The sequence below is a fragment of the Coregonus clupeaformis genome, chromosome 21 (assembly GCF_020615455.1).
Source record: "Coregonus clupeaformis isolate EN_2021a chromosome 21, ASM2061545v1, whole genome shotgun sequence".
Lineage (NCBI taxonomy): Eukaryota > Metazoa > Chordata > Actinopteri > Salmoniformes > Salmonidae > Coregonus > Coregonus clupeaformis.
The window spans coordinates 17508403-17529850 of NC_059212.1; the positions used below are offsets into that span (position 1 = coordinate 17508403).

Sequence of the window (21448 nt, forward strand, 5' to 3'; positions counted from 1 at the left end):
CATGGCATTGTGATGCTGACAACCAACTGAGTGAAGTCATAAAGAAGACACCTTGCTATTATAGTGTTATAAAGGATATAATACTAACTTGACCTAAATGTAATGCAATTTCATTTCCAATAAATAAGCATGTAATAAACAATGTTGCAAGTAGCATACAAATGATACAATGTTGACATTAACATCTCAGACACTGTTTACCATATGCTCCTTGAGCAATGGCAGATTATAAAAACTGTGGCCAAGGCAGAGGCATGTCTCAGTAGAGTGAGAGAGGGACTGAACAGAGTACACAGAGAAGGGAATTGTAAAACTTTGAACAGGCTCATCTGAGACTTTCTGAGCTGCGGGTAAGACATTGGCTATTCAACAATGTATTTTGGCTCAAACTTTCATTTTATATTTTGAATCTAATCAGGGAAGTGATAGTTAGAATAGTATAGTTATTTGCCTGCCAAAACATTTTTTTAAAGAATTGATGTGATCTTTCTGCCTTTGCATTTTTACTGACAAACTTATTTCAAGAGCATGCCATAATTCTCTAGAGTAATATAGGATACCTGTTTTCTTTCCAACGAGACTGTTATTTCTTTGTTTTTCTTTACAGTGTGTGACTAAACTGGAGAAGAATGAAAGGCATGTGCTATTTTACCAATGTGGTCCTGTTCTGCATAGCCAGTGGAGCAAGTGGATGGGTCATCCATAACTCGACAGATTCCACTTCAATAGCCAATTTCACCGACATGAACTCTGTGCTCACCCTCAAGGCTAGACGGAAACGCTGGATTTCACAAAGCGACATGCTTGCCATCCTTGACTATCACAATAAAGTCCGTGCAAATGTCTTTCCACCTGCTGCAAATATGGAGTATATGGTGAGTGCAAGTTTTTAATTGAGATTCAATTGAAAGTGTTTTACATGCTAAACTAGTAGGCTACTTTTATTTTAGATTTGTTGGTGTAATTTTGCCTTTGTGATTTCATCTGGTAATTTACTGTATAAAAAAATAATAATTGCCAATTAAAATGTAGGTAGGCATCGTGAGTCATGTGGCTACTGTGGCTTGGTCTATGGCTCACCCTGCTGGAAGCATAAGGTTACTACATAAGATCAGTGTACTCATGGTCACAGAATAAATGTGTGGGGTTTTTTTTGGGGGGGGTGTTTCTGGCATCTGTTCGATATGATTGCAAGAAGCTTTACTGTTTCTATTGGGTATCAAAATATAACTGATGAGCAGTTTTGTGCATTTTGTATTCATGCAAGTTAATTCAAGTAGATATTTATGAGAGCAGCTCACAATGCATGGCTTTTGTGTACTTTTAGGTTCAATCCCAATGAATGCATTATCATGTCTGCAACACATACAGGTGTGGGATGAAGGCCTTGCCAGATCTGCTGAAGCCTGGGCAGCCACATGTCTCTGGGAACATGGACCACCATTTCTACTGAGATACCTGGGACAGAACCTGTCGGTCAGAACAGGGGGGTATGTAAAGCCTGGGATGTGTCAATCATATCTCAACTGACCACGTGTTGATATAATATTTTAATTGTTTTTATTGATTGAGGGGGATCCGAGCAATGTCATCTTTGAGTCCAACCTCATGCAATGTTGGCTATGGCGCGAAATGAATGTACTCTATGTGTTTCTTCCAGATATCGCTCCATTCTGCAGCTGATCAAACCTTGGTATGATGAAGTCAGTGATTATATGTTTCCATACCCTCGTGACTGCAATCCCAGGTGTCCTATGAGGTGCTCTGCACCGATGTGTACACATTACACACAGGTACAGTAGCCATCAAGGCACTTCAGATATGGGAATCTGGGGGTAGTCTTATCCTGATGAAGACCCTGATGAAGGTCTATTGACCGAAACATTGCTTCTATGAGATTAATTCAATCGTGTGTGCAATATTCAGGATAACCAGGGTGCTGGAGTTTCTTATTTTTCAGGAAAGTATATTTATCCTCAAAAGACTTCGCTGACTGTCTCTGACTGATATTCAGATGGTGTGGGCTACAACAAACAGAGTTGGGTGTGCAGTTCAAACTTGTTATAACATGGTTGTCTGGGGAGCCATGTGGAGACAAGCAACATACCTGGTCTGCAATTATTCCCCAAAGTGAGTACTGCTTAATACCTTAACAAGCTCCACTTATCACAGCTGAATGATTGATATCCTCTCTCTTACATTTCAGAAACACATTGTCAGACCGAATGAGAACAGATTTATAGGTGTTCACGTAAACTGATGTCATTATGAAAGCATCACGGCTATTTTATGCAAAATATAACTATTATGCTTTAGATTTGTGAAATGGGAAATGACAACTCCATGAATTGAAATTGGAAAATGATATGTTTAATGCCCAAGGGAGCATCTTTAAACTACAACAAGGATTACACATTATTACTCTTTCTTTTCAAGGGGGAACTGGGTAGGAGAACCGCCCTACAGAGTTGGCATCCCATGTTCAGCATGCCCACCAAGCTACGGAGGCTCCTGTAGTAACAACCAATGTTTCCCTGCAATAATGTCCAACTACATGTACTGGTTCAAGTAAACCATTTTGACATCTGTTTAAATAATGAACTGTCAGATATCATAATTTCACATGGCTTCAAATGTCAAATGTATTTTCCCAAGTACTTTACATGTACAATGTACCTTTTTATACAATTACACATTTAGAATTATAAGCTACATTTGATTTGGTTTTGAGATGTAAATGAGTATCATACATTGTTATGTTGTAGCGTACAACTTATTGTTGTCTTACCATCATATTGATGGTCAAATGTATTGATCAGCAATCATGTTGTTTTTGTTGGTGACTTTTGATTGACTATTTGGTACAGAGGTCAAACCTACAGTAGCAAATGTCAGTAGCATTTTCAACATTGATAAATATAGTTTTATTAAAGATTTACTGTATTTTTGTACTTCTAAAGTGTTTTCCAGAACATGAATTACATGTTGTTGTTTTTATTTACATGATGCTTCATATTTTTACACCATTGAATTTCACTTATATTTGTGTTCATGTAATTGCTATGGCCTGTACCAATGTTATAGAATAAAGACTGCTAAACTGTAACTGAGTGTTTGTCTTGCTTGAGAAAGTGTGTTTGGAATGTCCAACTGCATCAGCAGAGGTTTTGGCAGCTGTAGTGAGGAAAGGATAACACCAGAGGGCGAGCCTGACAAACTAAACTTGTTTTTTTCTCAAATCCAATAAAATTTGAATAGTCACATAGGCTACACGGTTTACAGCAGGTATAAAAGGTGCAGCTAAATAAATTCAGCCTGCAGTGGAATATTCCCTTGTGAATATTCAACAATGTCCCTATGTGAAGACTGATAATTATGGACACGTTGCACATAAGTCATATAAAGACAAGTAATGAAATGAATAATAGGGAAAACAACACAGGAAAAGGTTATTTAGACACAGTGTCAACTACCTGCTGAAATGTTCTGTACACTGCTAAATAGAATAAAAAATAATGTCCCTGGTCAACATCATTACAGAGAATTTGTTTAGGCCCAGCCCATAAGCCAATTATCTCTTGGACCTATTTGGTTCCCCACTGACTTGGAGTCTTGCAGTGCTAGAACCCAATTGCCCCCTAGCATGGAGTGTCTGCATTTCTACTGTAAAGAACTGAAGAAGACTATCAATGGGATTAAAATTCCCCTAGTAGGCAACTTTGAATTGGCAGTGGTACTTATTCACCCAAACTGTCTTTGTTTGTACTAGTTACCCCATCAATGCAGTCACCTGGAAGCAACCATGGCACTGTACAGCAACTTGTTACAGCTCTTAGCTGGGCACTGACTTCATTTCCACCTGAGTTGACATTTCTTGGTCATGTGGATTGATTCCTCTTGACGTCTTATTAGGAAGGCAGGATTGAAGTCAGCATGACCTAAGGTGCTGAGAATCTGATGCCCAGGAATGCACTCATAAAACAGGGAGCACAGCATGCCCTCTACCCAGAGGATACCAGCTATCTCCATGATACCCACCTGAGGAACAGAGTCTGTGTCTCGAACTTGGGTTGATGCTGACTGAAGTGGAAAAAGCCTAATCAGTTTTGATGGGTTTGGACACCGTTAAGTTCCAGAGCTCAGTTGGGTTGTGTTGCTTAAAAAAAGGCAGGGAATATAGGAGGACAGCAAGGACTGAGTGAAGCTTTTCTTAGTGTCATGGATGCAGGCACAAAGCTAGAGAGGCTTGTAATAACATAGACAGTGATGTTTGGGGTGTATAGTACAGTAATAGTTAATTCATCCAATAAGACTCCATTCAACTCAAATCCCATTACAGTAAATGTGACTTTTGAACATCTCAAAATCTTACTAACACACATAAACGGAAATACTATTCTAAAGTAAAACTGAATGTACATTTGAGTGGGCTTTCATTACCCAAAGTTTACCTTGCTGTAACATGAGTGGGATGGTTGGGATCAGGACCAGAGTCTTCCAATAGTTCAATCTGGGATCACAGGAGGAGGCCAAGGGCGGGGTCTGCGGCGTTACGCATCGCTAAATCCAAATTTGGCATATAAACGCAGGGAGCGCTCATACTTGAATGATTATACAGGTACTCTCTCTCGATTCCTTGGTGGATGTACGATTCCCGAACTTACTTGCTTATTACGTACATTTAGGCTCCTATTGATGTCCTAAATCTTAGGATGTATGAAGAGTAGCTTTCATGTTCACCATTCTGCTGCACTACAACTTTTGGAGCTGGACATTGTTTCCCGGGGATAGTTGACCAGATTGAACAAAAACTTTTGGTAAAAGGTACATGATTTTTAAAAATGTTATATTCGACACTGGGATAACGAAAATACTGTTTTGTATTATAACTTTGTATTATAACAGGATCAGAGGTGAATTGTCTTGCCTTGTCAGCCCGTGAGATAATTTCACACGCAATACGCATGCTCATGAAATATTGCATGTGCTTGGCTAAAACGTATTTTCCTTTTGAGAAATTGTGTGAACAGTGCAATTGACCTACTGTCAATAGCTTAAAATACACCAAAGCTATGTACAGTATTACAGTTCTAATTCTAATATATGATATCCATGTGCCAGAGATGTGATAATTCATCAGTACTCACATTCAAGTTAATTTATAAATCAATAATCAATAATATTGAATTGAATAAAGATCTCGGAATGCTTGACCAACCATCATATTGTATTTCATTTTTTATTTTGTTTAGCCAACAGAATACAGATTTTGTATTGGAGTGAATCACAGAGGCTCGAGAGGCTGATCGTCATCATGAAGGGTGTACCTCAGGACTGGCTGAGAGGGTTTGGGTTGCTATTCTTTGCCCGAACAGTACTTTCTATGGTGATCCCTAACTCTACTCACCTGGAAGCGATACTGGAGAAGTATATGAACAAAAATGATGAGTGGTGGGTGTCCAAACAGAGAGGGAAGAGAGCCATCACTGAGGGTGATATGCACCTCATCCTCGATTTGCACAACAAACTCAGAGGTCAAGTTTATCCTCAAGCTTCAAATATGGAGTATATGGTAAGAAAGCTAAACCAGGACCTACTGTGTCTGCTATATTTATGTTATATTTAGGTTGTCCTAAGATGGACTGTAGGCGATTAGAATATGACACTTGCCCATACTGAAGAAGGTAGAAGGAGATTGTACACTACTACAGATTGAAGCAAGTGTTAGTTACTTATTTTGCACTGATACTTAATCTAAGCTAATGTGTGATACTTGCTCATGGACTCAAGACATCTAGGCTTGAGAATCTGGAACATTCTCAAACCCATTCAACCAGAATGGTTTCAGCAGATCACATCTGCAAAGTCAGGGCCAACGCAGAGGTTTCACACCAAGCTCTGGGAGCCAGTGGTGTAAAGTAACTAAGTCAAAATACTTTGAAGTACTACTTCAGTAGTTTTTTTAGAGGTATCTGTACTTTACTTTAGTATTTATATTTTTGACAAGTTTTACTTTTACTCCACTACATTCCTAAAGAAAATATGTACATTTTACTCCAATACATTTTCCCTGACACCCAAAAGTACTTTCGAATGCTCAGGCAGGACAGCAGTATGGTCCAATCCACAACACACCTACCTGTATAATGCGTTGTCATCCCTACCGCCTCTGATCTGGCAGACTCACTTAACAAAAACTGCATTTGTAAATTTTTGTCTAAGTGTTGGAGTGTGCCCCTGGCTGTCCGTAAATGAAAAAAAAATATGAGAAAATTCTGCCGTTTGGTTTGCTTAATTAATTTAAGGAATTTGATGTCTAGCATTTACTTTTTACTTTTACTTAAGTATGACAATTGAGTCCATTTCCCACCACTGCAGGGTGCAGAGTGCTCAGATAGATAAAAATCTAAATACAAGCCTGACCAACAGCCAAGCAATAAAGCCAGTATGTTACTGGCCCTGTCAAACCTCAAGCTCTGGCCCCTGCCTTGGCTACCGGCCAGCTCTCTCCTCCACTGTTATTGTGCACTCTGCCTCAACCATTTAAACTCACATCTTCAAATATTAGTCTTTGTTAAATCTTTGCATTTCATTTGGCAACAAAGATGGATCTGTGTTGACTCAAACTTTTAACAGTTGAGCATCATCCTTTGAAGTATGGTTGTTCAAATATAGGTTTCTGCAAAGGATTCCTGGAAGCAATGTATAGTACTGTTCCCAGATGGAGGGGTTCACTGTAAATGTTGAGAAGAACGCAAAGGATTTGCCTTTTAGAGGACATCATTTCGATGTCTTAATGTAAATATCCAACACTATTTGGATAATCTGGATGATTTCCCATGTATTAACGGAGATTAGTATCCAGCCCTACAGTATGTCCATAGCCTTCAAGCCCACTGCACTAACCCTAAGCAGTGCAGAATGCAGATATCATTAATGTAATGTACTACACATGGAAGACATTAGGACTGTACAGGGCAGCCGACTGGCACCTTTTTCAGTCAACCTTGATGGGTGTTAGTGCAGTTAAACAGCAGAACAGCAGCACACTACACCTATTCTTCTAATGGACAATTTTATTACAGCTTGGCTGAAACATTAGAAGTCCTCTCATCATATCCACAGCTCTTTGTCAGAAACAAGTGGTGCACAAATAGATTATAGTTTCAATTGACCCACTACAAGATCTGTATCATGTGCAGATTGGTGCTCTTTAGTGCAGAGTTGATGCAAAGAGGCCAGTAGTACTAAAAATGCCATCAGGTCCCCCAATACTTTCTTGGAAGAATGTTTAGATTTGCATTTACAATGTTTATCAAGAATTTTGTATTTCTACAGTCTAACTAACACTAATACAAGCACTTTTAAGAGTTGTAGTCTCAGCAGCACTAGCGCCAATCTGATGTGCCTGCAGATATGTGTTTAGCTTATCAGAATAACTCTGACTTTCACATATGAAAGGTTTGGGATACGGAGCTGGAGAGGAGTGCTGAGCACTGGGCACACACCTGCCTGTGGGAGCATGGACCACAACACATGCTAACACAGATTGGACAGAACCTGGGTGCCCACTGGGGAAGGTCTGTATAGTAACAGGAGAGATGACCAGTTTGATTATATGCATTATGTCATTATACAGTAGTACTGTATGTCCATTTCTTAACATGATTACTCCTAGATACTTTGTTTTAGTTGGTTTTAACAGGATGAATGACAGTTGCGGGGTCAAATAAACTCATGAGGCAACAAATGTGTGATTAAACAGTAGAGTACAGAGTACTGATATATTGCAATGGGTTGTGTCCAGTTAGTTCAATTGTTTTGTTTCCACTTTCCTCAGAGACCGACCACCAACATTTCACGTCCAAGCCTGGTATGATGAAGTGAGAGACTACAGCTATCCTTATCCACAGGAATGTAACCCACACTGCCCCTTCAGATGCTCTGGTCCCGTCTGCACTCACTACACACAGGTAAGAGTTTCCTATGACAATATCATAACACCTTATTTAAGGCCAGAGAAGTCTGAGAGGACCATTATCTGAAGGTAGCTACTTTGTTTGTCTTTGCAGATGGTTTGGGCAACAAGCAGTCATATTGGATGCGCTATCAATGTGTGCTACAATATGAATGTGTGGGGCATGATATGGACTAAAGCTGTGTACTTGGTTTGCAACTACTCACCGCCGTAAGTTTTCCAATTTAAAAAAAATGATTCTTATGTTTGTTTTCCCCCCAAAAATGTTATTTTCAATTGCTGTATATTATGTAGTGTATTGGAACTGGGAGGGATTGGGTCAAAAGGTTCAGTGTGTTTTATGATGTCATTTGTGTGCAGGGGAAACTGGTGGGGGCATGCCCCATACAAACATGGCCGCCCATGCTCTGCCTGTCCGCCCAGCTACGGTGGAGGCTGTAGGGACAATCTCTGCTACAAAGGTAGGCTGCTTTTTTTTGTGCAAAACAAATTGGTTGCTTTTCACACTTTTGTTTTGCAGGGCATATTACATGTGATGTGGCTCGTTCTTCTTCAGAGAACGGAGTACAGCGACGTCCTGCCCCTGAACTAGAAGAGACAAATTACATCGAGCCGGAGCCGCAGCCAGAGCCGAGGGCCCAAGAGCCGAGGGCGAGACCACTGCCCCCTACACCATCATCCAATGACAACGTGGAGAGGAATGAGGTGGTCAGCACAGAGCAAATGTGTAAGAATTGATCTCTCATTTTATTGCACTGTATTTCATATACAATGTCATTGTACAGTAGGACATGTCTGTCACCTGACAGATAAGTCTATGTTTGGTATCATTGCCAGAAGATCTAAGTGAGATTGGTTTTCTTGTTTTCAAAGGTCAACAGATGGACTGTGAGACCAAGCTGCGTGATCGTTGTAAAGGAACCACTTGTAATAGGTAGGACTAAGTTGTTCCTAAAGTTGATGCTGTCACTTACCAGTTCTTACTCATTCCTGTGAATTGGTCAAAGCTGAGTTATAACTCTTGTTTCTTCTTGCAGGTATGAGTGTCCTCCTGGATGCTTGTCCAGCCCAGGAAAAGTAATAGGGACTGGGTATTATGATATGGTACGAAAAGAAAACACTATTTTGTATCTGTACAAATTATTATGTGATTATATTGGGATACGATCACATATATCTCTCTATTTATGTGTGGGAATACTTGGGAACAGATTTCCTAAATTAAAATAACTTGGAGCTGATTTCCTGGTGTTTTTACAGTTTTTTATGTCCAACAATGAAAATTCACACAAAAAATGAATGTGCTCAGTAAACTTGGGTGGTCAAATAAAATAATTTGGCCCACGGGCCGCCAGTTCGGGAACCCTGGTATAAAGAGTAGTGAAACATGTTACATTTTTCAGCAATCAAGTGTTTGTGGAGCTGGTTTACACGCTGGTATCATAGACGATGGTGGAGGTTGGCTGGACGTTACAAGACAAGGAAGAAAACCACATTTCACAAAGTCATACAAAAATGGCATTCAGTCTGTTGCGTGAGTTCAACTTTTACTCACTCCATTATGTTTGTTTTACTCATTTCATTATGATTGTTTTACTCATTCCATTATGTTTGTTTTACTCATTCCATTATGTTTGTTTTACTCATTCCATTATGCTTGTCATAAAGCCAAAGCAACAAGTGACACGTTTTCACAACAAATGATTCAAATTTACAGGATGAACAGGAGTGCAAATGCCTTCAACATATTTACTGTACCAGGTATGTCTGGTCTACTATCATGTTGTGCACCTTTATGTCTCAGTAATGCATGTATTGTTTGAATGACATTGTGGCATCTTTGCTCCTCAGTAAAAGCAGTCTCATGTGAGACCACCGTTGCACGGTTCTGTCCCTACAAAAAACCTGCACGGCACTGTCCAAGGTAAAGAAAGAGGTCACATTCTAATAAACCAAACTTGACCTCTACTGTAAAGTTGATTGGTTTGGATAGGTACTGTGTTTCATAGCTATTTTCCCCCACCAGGATGTATTGCCCCCGCAATTGTCTGCATGAGACCCGTGCCAGAGTCATTGGAACACAATGGTATTCGGATGTAAGTTCTTGTATGTATGTATGTATGTATGTATGTATGTACTGTATGTCTGACAATGGCCTCCAAATATGTTATTTCACTGTGTTCTACGCTAACCTACCTTATTTTTTCTAGAAATCCAGTATATGTCGAGCAGCCATCCATGCTGGTGTCATTCAGAATGACTCAGGAGGCTACCTGGATGTGCAGCCCGTGGACAAGAGGAGACAGTACAGCGGTAGCTATCAGAACGGAATCTCTTCAGAAAGGTAAGGGACGTGAATAAGGGAAACGCAGGCCAATTGTGGGGTTTTGACTCTGTTGCAAATGCTTTTGGATGCATAATGGCTAGGGGCCAGGATTCTTTCCTGGTCAGCTCATGTGGTCAGAAAAACTCCTTGCCTTGCCAGATACATTATAGAGATATAGGCTAGTATCAGTGTCATATACTGTACCTTGGCTTGACTATGTAAACTGTTCTTAGCTGAATGCAAACTTACACACGTGTATATTCTTCCTCCCAGCTTACAGAATCCCTCAGGTGGCAAAGCATTCAGAGTATTTGCAGTCATTTGAATCCACATTGCAAGGACACTGGCAATGAAAATGAGCACTTGTCATTTAACACCCAGTCATTTCACGGCCAGTAATTACATTGCTTATGGTTTCCTTTTCTTGCTAAGCTGCACCTCAGCTTCTTAAGGCTGTTCATTTCACTTTGAGCACAACGTATATAAAGATACACTGTTCAAATGTAGATCTTTTAAGACTGTATATTGGATGTATATAACATGTTGTAAATAAGTTGAATGTCTAACAAATGCAATCTCTCATAGATATTTGTATCAGAACAGAAGAATATGTCATGTGCATGCATGGTAAAGGTTTTAATTCTATGATATTTCAAATGTTGTATTGTTTTTTAAATTTGTAAGTATTTTATACAAAATTGTATAGCCTTTATTCATAGATCTTTACAGTTCAAGCCTGGCTGGCCAGGAGTGCGTCAGAGAATTTCATAGCACAAACCAAATGGTGAGACAGCCAAAATATGCATTATTTATTTACATTTGTGAAGAAATCATTGTTATCAATGGTCAAATCTGAAAGGACAGTTGGGACTTTCATAGCATGTCTTTTAGCTGAACATACAGTATAGCAATTATGATATGTTTCATGAAAACCTTATCAGTTCTCCATTGATTGCTACTGTTCATAATACAGTAGATGTATGGTATGTAGTTTATAAAGCACTACCTCACGTTGTTAGAAAGCCACCATTAATGTACTGGAAACTACTGGTATTCTGTCTGGATGTCAGAGAGAGTACTGTCTTACTGTCCTAGATCCAACATGTGTTTGTCAGGTTCACAGGGCATTACTGTGTGAGAAAGGGCTAAATCCTGGTGTATTTAGTAGTAAAGCTACTACCCCCCCCAAAAAAACAACGTATTAACTAGTTGAAACATTCATATTTTTTATATACACTATACAGCTATTACACATGTTCATCTATCCACAGAATGCAGGCACTCATATTCAACATTTCAAAAACCGAATTTGTAGAAAACCCATATCCTTTCCAGGCAGGAGCAGTAAAGAATGAAAGCTGAGCAAGCCCTTATGTTAAACTACTCAGGCCCACTGGCTGTGCGCTAGGTAGAGCAGACAAAGAGTGACTTTGTGTGTGTTGATCTCAATCTCACTTCCCTGGATGCATTTCCCCCACGCCTGCCACAGATGTGGTCAACCCCAGCTGAAAGGTCTCTGTCAGTCACCCTTACTTACCCTTATGCACACATACCCTCTGTGGGATGCTTTATGTAAGGGTTGAGATTTAGCTACAAGTTCAGTATATTTTACTCAATAGTTTCGTCTGAAAGGAGTTTGCTTCGGATAACATATTTTAACTAATGCTGTCGCTTTTTTAAAGGGGCAAGATCATATTTAAGATAATGTACTGTATTCTCTAATTTTGTCAAAAGCTCTTGTTAGACTGTATAGTCAGTCAACATACAAAGAGGAAGAGATAGTTAAATATTATAGCTATAAGTTGGTCAGACTTACTTCAGTATGGAATAGAAACAAGGGAATCCAACAGGGCAGACAGATTTACCTTTATCCATAAACCTTTATCCATTCTTTAGAAATAGATATTACATACTAGCTTCCATTGCCAGTGCAAAGCTATGGTTAATACATTGTATACAATGTACTGTAGTTGTGACCCATTATAACACACCACCCCCACTATCACCACCATTCTGCTGAGTGACCGGGGGGCTGGACTGAGAGGAACTTTCCAGGAAGAGGACCAAGGCTGATAGAGAGCTGCTGATGGCCTCATTGAGTTCCGCACCGCTCTCCAGAGAGAAGAGGCATGCATCAGAAGGCTGTCAAAATTCACAGGGCAGTGTTGCAGAGGAGTCCACTGGCAAAGACGCCAACTGTTCACTGCTGCAGGAGTGTTATACAATATGAAAAGACCCCACCGTCACAGACCCACACAAGGATCAATATATCATCATCTCAGAGGTGCTGTTTGGTGAAATTAGATTTGTTTCATTTCATTTGGGCTGTAGCTACTGCTAATAGTATACCTGATACTAAATAAAATAATAATCAATAAAATAATTGGAGGATATTATGTATTTATCATGTATTTGATTAATGTCTTCCAGTACTTGTTAATGCTTGTCCAATGTCTGTGGTTGCTGTGAGTAGAAAGCAGCTCCATCAGATGAATGTTGTTATAGCATAACCCTCCTAAATTCGACACACTGTAGTACAGTGCAGTATAGTACAGTACAGTATATGATTAATCTGTCTCCAGTGAACAGTGTTCCCACTGGGCACAGACATCAGTTCAACGTCTAGTTTTGATTTACATTTGGTTGAGTTGTCAACTAACGTGAATTCAACGTGAAATCAACAAAACAATTCACCATGCCATTGGATTTAGGTAAGAAATTTGGTGGGGGAAAAAGGAATGACTTTTTGCAAATCCAACATTTTTACACATTGATTCAACGACATCACATTGAATTATTTTGTTGAAATGACGTGGAAACAACGTTGATTCAACCAGTTTTTGCCCATTAGGTTCTGTGTAATCATGATAGTTTATATCTTAATAGAATAATCTCACTTGATCCATAGTGGCAGGCTATTCACAGGAAATGAATAAATATAATCTTTATTTTTGTAACTCCTGAGCCTCTAATGACATAATTTATGTTACTAGTTATAGTGAGAGAACTTTTAGAATCTTTTTGATTGTGGATGTTGGTTTATTGTACAGTACAGCTATGTAAAATACAGTCAGTAATTATACGGGTTTTGAAGTATGTTTGAAGTTTCAAGGCTGCTCACCGCTAGAGAAACATTAGCTGGTGTGTAGAGGTAAGTGGTTTCTAAATATGACTTGAACAATCATTCTCATGCTTTATAGCTTGTTCCTGAGGTTGACTTCTGGGTGGACATATATGATGTACTGCATATGGGCGAACAATCCCTAACTCCTGAAAAATAAGTGTAGTGGTGGTTAGTGCCTCATTCCTGTACTCCCTGAGAGAGTTAATCATTATTATGTTAACATAGTTTCCAGCTGTGTTTAGTTGGAAGAGAGTTATCATATTTGCATTGCTGGTTTTATAATGATAATGTGGTATTTATAACAGTGACAATTTCAATTCACTCACATGCAATAAATAAGAAACATGTCACGGAATTCCCAATACGAACATTTTTAAGAATTACAGTAGTCTGGAAATTATTTCAAATTCTGCGTCCTGTGGGATTTGTTGAATTCATACTCAAAAATTTAATTGGAATGAAAGAGCAATTTACCACTCAATTCAATTCTGACCCCAACACTGCACTTCAGAACATGTAGGCTATAGAGTTTACAACCCATAGGGTACATATTCTGAAGTAGGAAATGCAACAACAAACTATTCTCAATTTCCATTTAAAACGCACATTTTTAAATACAACATGAGAATATCAGAGTTAGAATAAGTCTGCCATGCAGCTCTACATAGTGGATCAAACATGTGCAGCCTCCTTCTCTAACCTCATCACTCTTCCTCCTCCACACACACACCCACCCAGTTGTGATGTTGGCAAGCCTCTCTCTTACTCTCCCTATTTGTTGGTATCCCACACACAGACTTCCACTGCCAGTGTGGCAACCGTGCAATATTCCCCACAGCCTCGCACTGCAATAGTAGAACCAGTCAACTCTTTATGGACTCTTTTCATGCCCCTACTGTTTGTCCCTAAAGAACCCTATGAAAATTTTCCGCAATTCCCAGAATAGTTGTCTGATGTCTTGGCACACTTTATTGGTGCCCTCCTGTCGCTGCCTTGAGCAGAGTACACATAAATGATGAGACTATTTTCATCTTAATATTTATGAAATTCATTAAATCTGTTTTTATAATATCTGTTATTAGTCTACCACCTATGCAGCACACTGCAGGATAAGTGTTCACCAGTGGCGGTCGGTGACGTTTAAGATGAGGGAGGACGATAAAATGTTTTATGAGCATGGCCTTATTTCTATTACAGCATATTGGATGACTGTCATTCATATTCCATTCACCCAGCTCAATGTAACAGCGATACGTTTAGTCTATTACATGATACTCAAATTTTCCCTATACCCATCATGAGGTTGCTACAACCTAGCCTATGAAGGAAATTTACAGTGTAGAGAAATCAAGGTGACAGACAGTGATACATTCAATACCGCCTTGCACACTCTTGCCTGATTCTAGCTGATATTGGTGGTAATCATTAGTCCAAAAGTTGCAAACAAGAGTTTCTATTGGACAAATTCTGTTATGTTTATCTCCGTTTGCTTCTGTCTAAGAAACATTTGTCAACAGAATCTGCGGAATGAATACACCCCTGATCACACGCAAACACAGTTCACTTTCACATCATCACAAACAAACAGCATGATAATTTTGCTCATTGTATAAATTCCTTCTCGCATCTACGCGCTCTCCTCCTCTCACCTTTTCCCTTCGCTTGTGGACTTCACACATCAGCTGTCTGTGACCAGGCGAAAAACCCTTTCCAAGCCAAACCTTCATATCATAACCGCTAACTGCTACACACAGCCTACATCGTTGTCACCATATTAGGTAACTTCTTAGACAACATATATACTAGAACTAATACGTTAGTAAACCCGCTACAATCATGCAGTACAGTGTACAGTCAGCAAGCAGTTTAGCAATTACACCGGCAGGCCCCAGTGGCAATAAATTAATAAAACCAAAAGCTTACCTTGACCAGTGTTGGATAGCCATAGCCAGCTAGCTAACATAGCATCCCTCTCTGTTTGAGCCGGGTGTTTGAGTAGGCTAAATTAGCTAGTGGCATACGCTAGCTAAGTGAAAGTTTTTAAAGAAAATACAACGAAATATAGCTAGCTCTCTCTCTTTCTCTTGTTTCTCCTTCATTTTTAAATAAATAAATTTGTTCAAAACTGTTCAACTATTGTCATTCTCTCTCTTTGAGTCAACTACTCACCACATTTTATGCACTGCAGTGCTAGCTAGCTGTAGTTTATGTTTTCAGTACTAGATGCATTCTCTGATCCTTTGATTGGGTCAACAACATGTCAGTTCATGCTGCAAGAGCTCTGATAGGTTGGAGAATGTCCTCAGGAAGTTGTCATAATTACTGTGTAAGTCTATGGAAGGGGGTGAGAACCATGAGCCTCTTTGGTTTTGTATTGAAGTCAATGTACCCAGAGGAGGACAGAAACTAGCTGTCCTCCGGCTACACCATGGTGCTACCTTACAGAGTGCTATTGAGGCTACTGTAGACCTTCATTGCAAAACAGTGTGTTTTAATACATTATTTGGTGACATGTGAATATATTTAGTATAGTTTTATCTAAAAAATAATAACTTTTGAAATGTTTCACTGTTTTTATTTTTATGAAATTCACTGAGGAGGATGGTCCTCCCGTTCCTCTTCTGAGGAGCCTCCACTTTCACTATACTAATACTCATTAATTGGCCACTTGTGTACAGTACAGTATACAGTACGTCTTACAAACATGCAGCATTGCATCAGTTTAGCCCCTCTGTGGGTTAACTGGTTTACTCTTTACATCCTTTGACACACACAATGTACTTTCTGACTGGAGACCTTCATTGTGAATGTGTGCATGCAACTGAAAGTAATTGTAGATACTGTGCCCTACAGTATGAAATATATAAAAGTTAATCTACACAATATATCACCCACTTGCGTTTTCACTGCACTGTAGAGACTCAAAAATACCACTGTAGTGACAGAAGAGGTCGTCCAAGCCTCCATATTTATTTAGTTTCTTGGGTTTGGAGTGCAGACTGTAAACAACAAGCAAGGCTACAAATAGAATTTACCCACTTAAGAATATAGTCACCAAGGGGCTGGGCCTTACTCCCCACGTCATCTCTGACCTTTTTCTGTTTACAGGAGGGATTTGATTTCTCCTTTTTTTTCCCAACATTCACACATAAACCATTCTAGAATCAGGGAGTATAAGGAGTATAAAATAGTAGCTTTTTGTCTTGATGAAATGGGGGTGCAGGACCAACATGCAGCTGCCAAGCCATAAAAGAATGACCAACAACCAGCTCCAATTGCCAGCTCCAGCCCTCACCAGTTATTTTATTACGATTTCAGCCTACATAAGGAACCAGGCTAGCAAATAGTTTCTGTACTTTACTTCCTTTACTTAGTCACCCCACTGGGCACAGACATCAGTTCAACATCTAGTTTTTATTTATTTGGTTGAGTTGTCAACTCATGTGAATTCAATGTGAAATCAAAAATATTTTTACTATGTCTTTGGATTTTGGTTAAAAGTTAGTCGAAAAAAATAAGAAATTCCCTTACGTTGATTACTTTTTTCAAATCCAATCAGTTTTCGACGTTGATTCAACGTCATCGTATAGATATTTTTGGGTAAATGACGTGGATTCAACCAGTTTTTGCCCAGGGGGCTGTACTTACAGTGGTGACTTTAGCGTGTAAATCTTGGTGGGGAAAACAAAAAAAACAAAAATGGAATGCATGCCAGCAAAGCCACTACACTACACAACACAACACAACACAACACTAAACAATACATTAATTGCACTATAACAGTGACAAATGGTGTCCACAATCTGTTAGGGCCTACATAAAGCTGTCCCAACAGCAGAGTCCCAACAGCAGTCCCAACACTTTACAACTGCTACACCTGGCTATCAGCGGAGCCATTCAGCCTCATTTACTGCCTTTAAAAAAAACATAGCTGATATGGCTGACTTGCTTAAACAAATGTGGTTTCTACTGACAATTGAGATGTACAAACTATGGCATAAGGGGACGACAAGCGGATAAGAGGCAATCCGTAATTTCGATTAAGACATTAATGAGCGGGCTAGGACGGACGTAGTCAATATAACTATTTGTTCAGCACTTTTGAAATGTACAGCGACAGAATTCAGAACATGGGCCATTCTTACAGTGTTCTCCCTGTACACCAATTCAGAACCTTAGGATAAATAAAGGGGGCATATAAGCAGACAATGAAAGCTCTTACAATATTTGATTATTACATTTCTCTAAAATAGGTTAAAGGCTACTTGTGCACCACCAATCAGAACAGTAGGCGAAATTAAGAGAGGAAAATAGACCAAATTATTAGGCTGAGGCACATGGGCTACTAACAGCTTACTACACAACATACACTTAGTATTACTTTTTTAGCTACAATATACATATCTCCCTGGCATATTACATCATTTATGCAGCAGCATACAAGACATTTTTGGACTCACCTTGTTGTGCTGTGCTCACTTGAACAGGAAGGTGGTGCGGCTGTCCTTCGTGGGCAAATTTTGTCATCAAACTTTGTCATCAAATTCTGGCATTCTCTGGATTTATGGTGCTTTCAACTGGGAACTCAGAAAAAAACAAGGTCAAATCATGATGACGTCAGTGATCTTCAGGTCGTAGCTCTAGAAAGAGGCCCGAGTTCCCGACTTACAATTCTGAGTTGGATGACCGTTCAAAACGTATTTTCCCAGTCGGAGCACGTTTTTTCCTGAGTTCGCAGTTGTCTTGAACTCACTGAAGTCAGATTTCCCAGTTCAGATTTAACAGTTGTTTTGAGCGCGGCAGAAATCATGCTGGATTGACAGCATGGCCAATGTTGAAAATGTATCATTTTAAGCTTAGAAAAGAGACCTTTAAACCCAGACTTGGGACCACACAGCCACTCCACTGAATAGCAGGTTAGTGATTGCTTTGCAATGCTTGCAGTTAGCCACTGATTCATTCCAAACCACTTATTGTTGAATTTGCGATTTCCAACTTGTTGTGTAAAGTCTATGTCCAATGGCCGATGAGCACCGATACATTTGATCTATAATTTCTCTTCATTATTTCTCTTTATATGACAACGATTAAAAAAGATTTGCCGGTAGATTGTTGACCTTATTCATGATGATGACTGCTAGCTAAGATTTTGAAAGTATGATGTTGACATGATCAGTGCAACCAAAGCTACAGTAGATATAACGTGATTTGACTTTATTTTATATGTGGCCAATGAACTTGAGCCTTCTTGGATGGGCACTTCTAATGTAACTCTATGGCAGCACCCAAGGGGCTTGAATTTTCGAGCTCTACCCTTAGATTTGGTGGTGACATAGTGTCCCCATGAGTGACAGAACACTGAGCCAATCACAGTGCAACTAGAGAACATTACCAACCCTTACGCTCCGTATTTTCCACTGGCTGCCCCACCACCACAGAAAGCACTGAGCTAGGCTGAAACACCTGCATTTTGGAGCTGCCTTACTCAAGAAACCAAAAAAAGAGACCATGTTTGTATGCGGCTTTATTAACTCAATGATACTTTTTTACGTTGTTTGCAAACTGATATGTGACACGTGTTAATGCCAAAATAACATGCAAAACAGGCAACCCCCCAAAAAAGTATTATTAATATTATTTATTTATTTTGCTAAAAATGTGGGGCTCAACATAGGTGCCCTGATTGACGGGTCGCCACTGTATACATAGCAGCCACGGTAGTGTATCTGGAGGGGTGCATACAAATTATTGCCTCTGTTTAGATTAACACGTTTTATCCTATGTAATTTTGGATTCAGTCCCTTGTGGATAGTGGGATTTCATATTTCTATATTCATACTGAATCAAAAGGCTATAATTCAATTTTGACTGTCACAGCACATACATTTTTTCCCCAAATAGTCACTTCTGCATGGACTTAACCAAACAACAAATTGCATTTTCCATTTATGTATTGAAGTTACATTTACGATTTTTATGCTGCTAAAAGCAGTAGTACTAGTTTTTAAGAAGGGTCTAGATGGGATGTGCAAACTAACAACGACAATGCTGCCCTCTGCAGGATAAATGTTTTGTCAAAGCATTGAAGATAATGCATGTATACTACCGTACCTTTAGGGGCACATACAGGGCACAGAGAAAGGTCCCTATGGAATAACCCAAGTGTCGTCTCATTCTGATCAAATTTGCCACAATTTATAATAATCATTGGTAATCAAAGAAAGTAAAGTAAAAAATAAACAGCTAAATGTAAACAGCTACGTTCTGGTGGTGCTACAGAGTTAAAATATCTGCAGTTATTTCAACCTGACTTACTATCATTTAGCATTTCCTGAATTACTTTAATATTTAATATTTTAGTGGAGATGCCATTGCACCTCTTGATGGCAGCATCCCACTTTTCCAGGATGTCTTTCTCTAGCAGTGGGTGGCAGGCTGGGCCTGGGGGCCAGAAAACTATTGGAGAGGAAGCAGATACGGAGAGAGAGAGAGAGAGAGAGAGAGAGAGAGAGAGAGAGAGAGAGAGAGAGAGCGAGAGCGAGAGAGAGAGAGAGCGAGCGAGAGAGGGGTGGGGGGGTTTGGGATGAGAGAGCCACAAGAAAAGGGCAACCAGTGAAGAACAAACACCATTGTAAATACAACCCATATTTATGTTTATTTATTTTCCCATTTGTACTTTAACTATTTGCACATTGTTACAACACTGTACATATACATAACATGACATTTGAAATGTTTTATTATTTTGGAACTTTTGTGAGTGTAATGTTTACTGTTAATATCTATTGTTTATTTCACTTTTGTTTACTATCTACAGTACTTCACTTGCTTTGGCAATGTTAACATATGTTTCCCATGCCAATAAAGCCCTTAAATTGAAATTGAATTGAATTGAATTGAGAGAGAGAGTGAGACAGAGAGAGAGAGAGAGAGAGAGAGAGAGAGAGAGAGAGAGAGAGAGAGAGAGAGAGAGAGAGAGAGAGAGAGAGAGAGAGAGAGAGAGAGAGAGTTTGTTCTCATTCCACTTACATAATTATAGTGACACATTATCAATTGAAGATTAGGATTTAAGAATCATTTTGTAATACTGGTGACACAAAAATATTCACACACTTTTGATAATGATGCAATCAGTTGCAAAGTGGCAAACTATTCAACCAGTCAGGAACCTGGCCAATTGTTATTAATTTACAGCTCATTATATCCAATAATTTTCAGTCTATTATTCTTACAAGGTCAAGAAGTTAACCATGTTCCTCAGTGCACTTAGTGATCAAGATCTTAGTTTAAACCCCCCACCAGAGTTCACATGAGCAATCAGTGTTAATTTGTGATCTGTCATTCACCTCACTCAGAGATGCTGGGAAATACTTAATTTAGAGAGATGGGAACAGCTTGTCGTGTGAGTCACTGGAAGCGCTCTCATACTGAGCTTCATTGCAGTCTAATCAACCTTACTGTCGTGTCTGCTGTCTGCTCCTGTTGTACAGCCGCCATGGTGCATGTCTGTGATAAAGAATGACCTGTCAGGGCTGTGAGTTTTGATCCAGTGACCACACCAATCACTCATGCTCGTTTCCCATCTGGCTGCACCACTACTTGCCTCGTAACTCAGTATAAAGTCAGATGACATTGAATCCAGCTCATTCTCCTCTAAAGCATGAAAACAATGTCTGCCTCAATCTGTACTGTAATTTTAAGGGTAAGGGTAATTTCTAGAGCATAAAATATTTTCTCAAAGAAATACACATTGGGCATCTTTTACATCCTTTCCAATTAAAACAAACATGTTTTACTTTCGGGACCATACAGTGCACAAAGCAGTGCCTGAAGCCCTTTTTATGGACAGTGCTGTCAATGTCTGAGGGGTTCATTTGAGAGCTCTTGTGGAAATGGGAGTGGAATTCCTGAGTTTTCTTTTTGATTTCATGTTGTCCAAAAGCAACAGTTCTGTAGGACATTAATAATCTACAGTACCAGTCAAAAGTTTGGACACACCTACTCATTCAAGGGTTTTTCT

At 39.3% G+C, this 21448-nt stretch overlaps 2 protein-coding genes across 2 annotated transcripts; both read left to right on the forward strand.

Annotated features, from left to right (window-relative positions):
• Window positions 1–3059, forward strand: pi15b (peptidase inhibitor 15b). The gene is made up of 6 exons (XM_041842141.2): window positions 1–350; window positions 608–875; window positions 1372–1490; window positions 1661–1793; window positions 2015–2130; window positions 2437–3059. The coding sequence occupies exons 2-6, from the start codon at window positions 630–632 to the stop codon at window positions 2570–2572; spliced, it is 750 nt and encodes a 249-aa protein (XP_041698075.1). The 5' UTR covers window positions 1–350; window positions 608–629; the 3' UTR covers window positions 2573–3059.
• A 1525-nt stretch (window positions 3060–4584) lies between these two features.
• LOC121535263 (cysteine-rich secretory protein LCCL domain-containing 1-like) lies at window positions 4585–12650 on the forward strand. Its single transcript, XM_041842143.2, has 15 exons — window positions 4585–4824; window positions 5253–5572; window positions 7462–7580; window positions 7841–7973; window positions 8073–8188; window positions 8339–8439; window positions 8535–8705; window positions 8852–8912; window positions 9016–9082; window positions 9382–9512; window positions 9696–9739; window positions 9830–9902; window positions 10005–10074; window positions 10189–10322; window positions 10578–12650. Exons 2-15 carry the CDS (start codon window positions 5315–5317, stop codon window positions 10627–10629), a joined length of 1530 nt encoding a protein of 509 aa, XP_041698077.1. The 5' UTR covers window positions 4585–4824; window positions 5253–5314; the 3' UTR covers window positions 10630–12650.
• The last annotated feature ends 8798 nt before the right edge of the window (window positions 12651–21448 follow it).

Excerpts from the sequence above, each read along its gene's own strand:
- pi15b (XM_041842141.2), top strand. The coding sequence starts at position 630 with ATGAAAGGCATGTGCTATTTTACCAATGTGGTCCTGTTCTGCATAGCC. Across the intron at positions 876-1,371 it reads CTGCAAATATGGAGTATATG|GTGTGGGATGAAGGCCTTGC; the intron begins GTGAGTGCAAGT and ends CAACACATACAG. Across the intron at positions 1,794-2,014 it reads TGTGTACACATTACACACAG|ATGGTGTGGGCTACAACAAA; the intron begins GTACAGTAGCCA and ends ACTGATATTCAG.
- LOC121535263 (XM_041842143.2), top strand. The coding sequence starts at position 5,315 with ATGAAGGGTGTACCTCAGGACTGGCTGAGAGGGTTTGGGTTGCTATTC. Across the intron at positions 5,573-7,461 it reads CTTCAAATATGGAGTATATG|GTTTGGGATACGGAGCTGGA; the intron begins GTAAGAAAGCTA and ends CACATATGAAAG. Across the intron at positions 8,189-8,338 it reads GTTTGCAACTACTCACCGCC|GGGAAACTGGTGGGGGCATG; the intron begins GTAAGTTTTCCA and ends ATTTGTGTGCAG.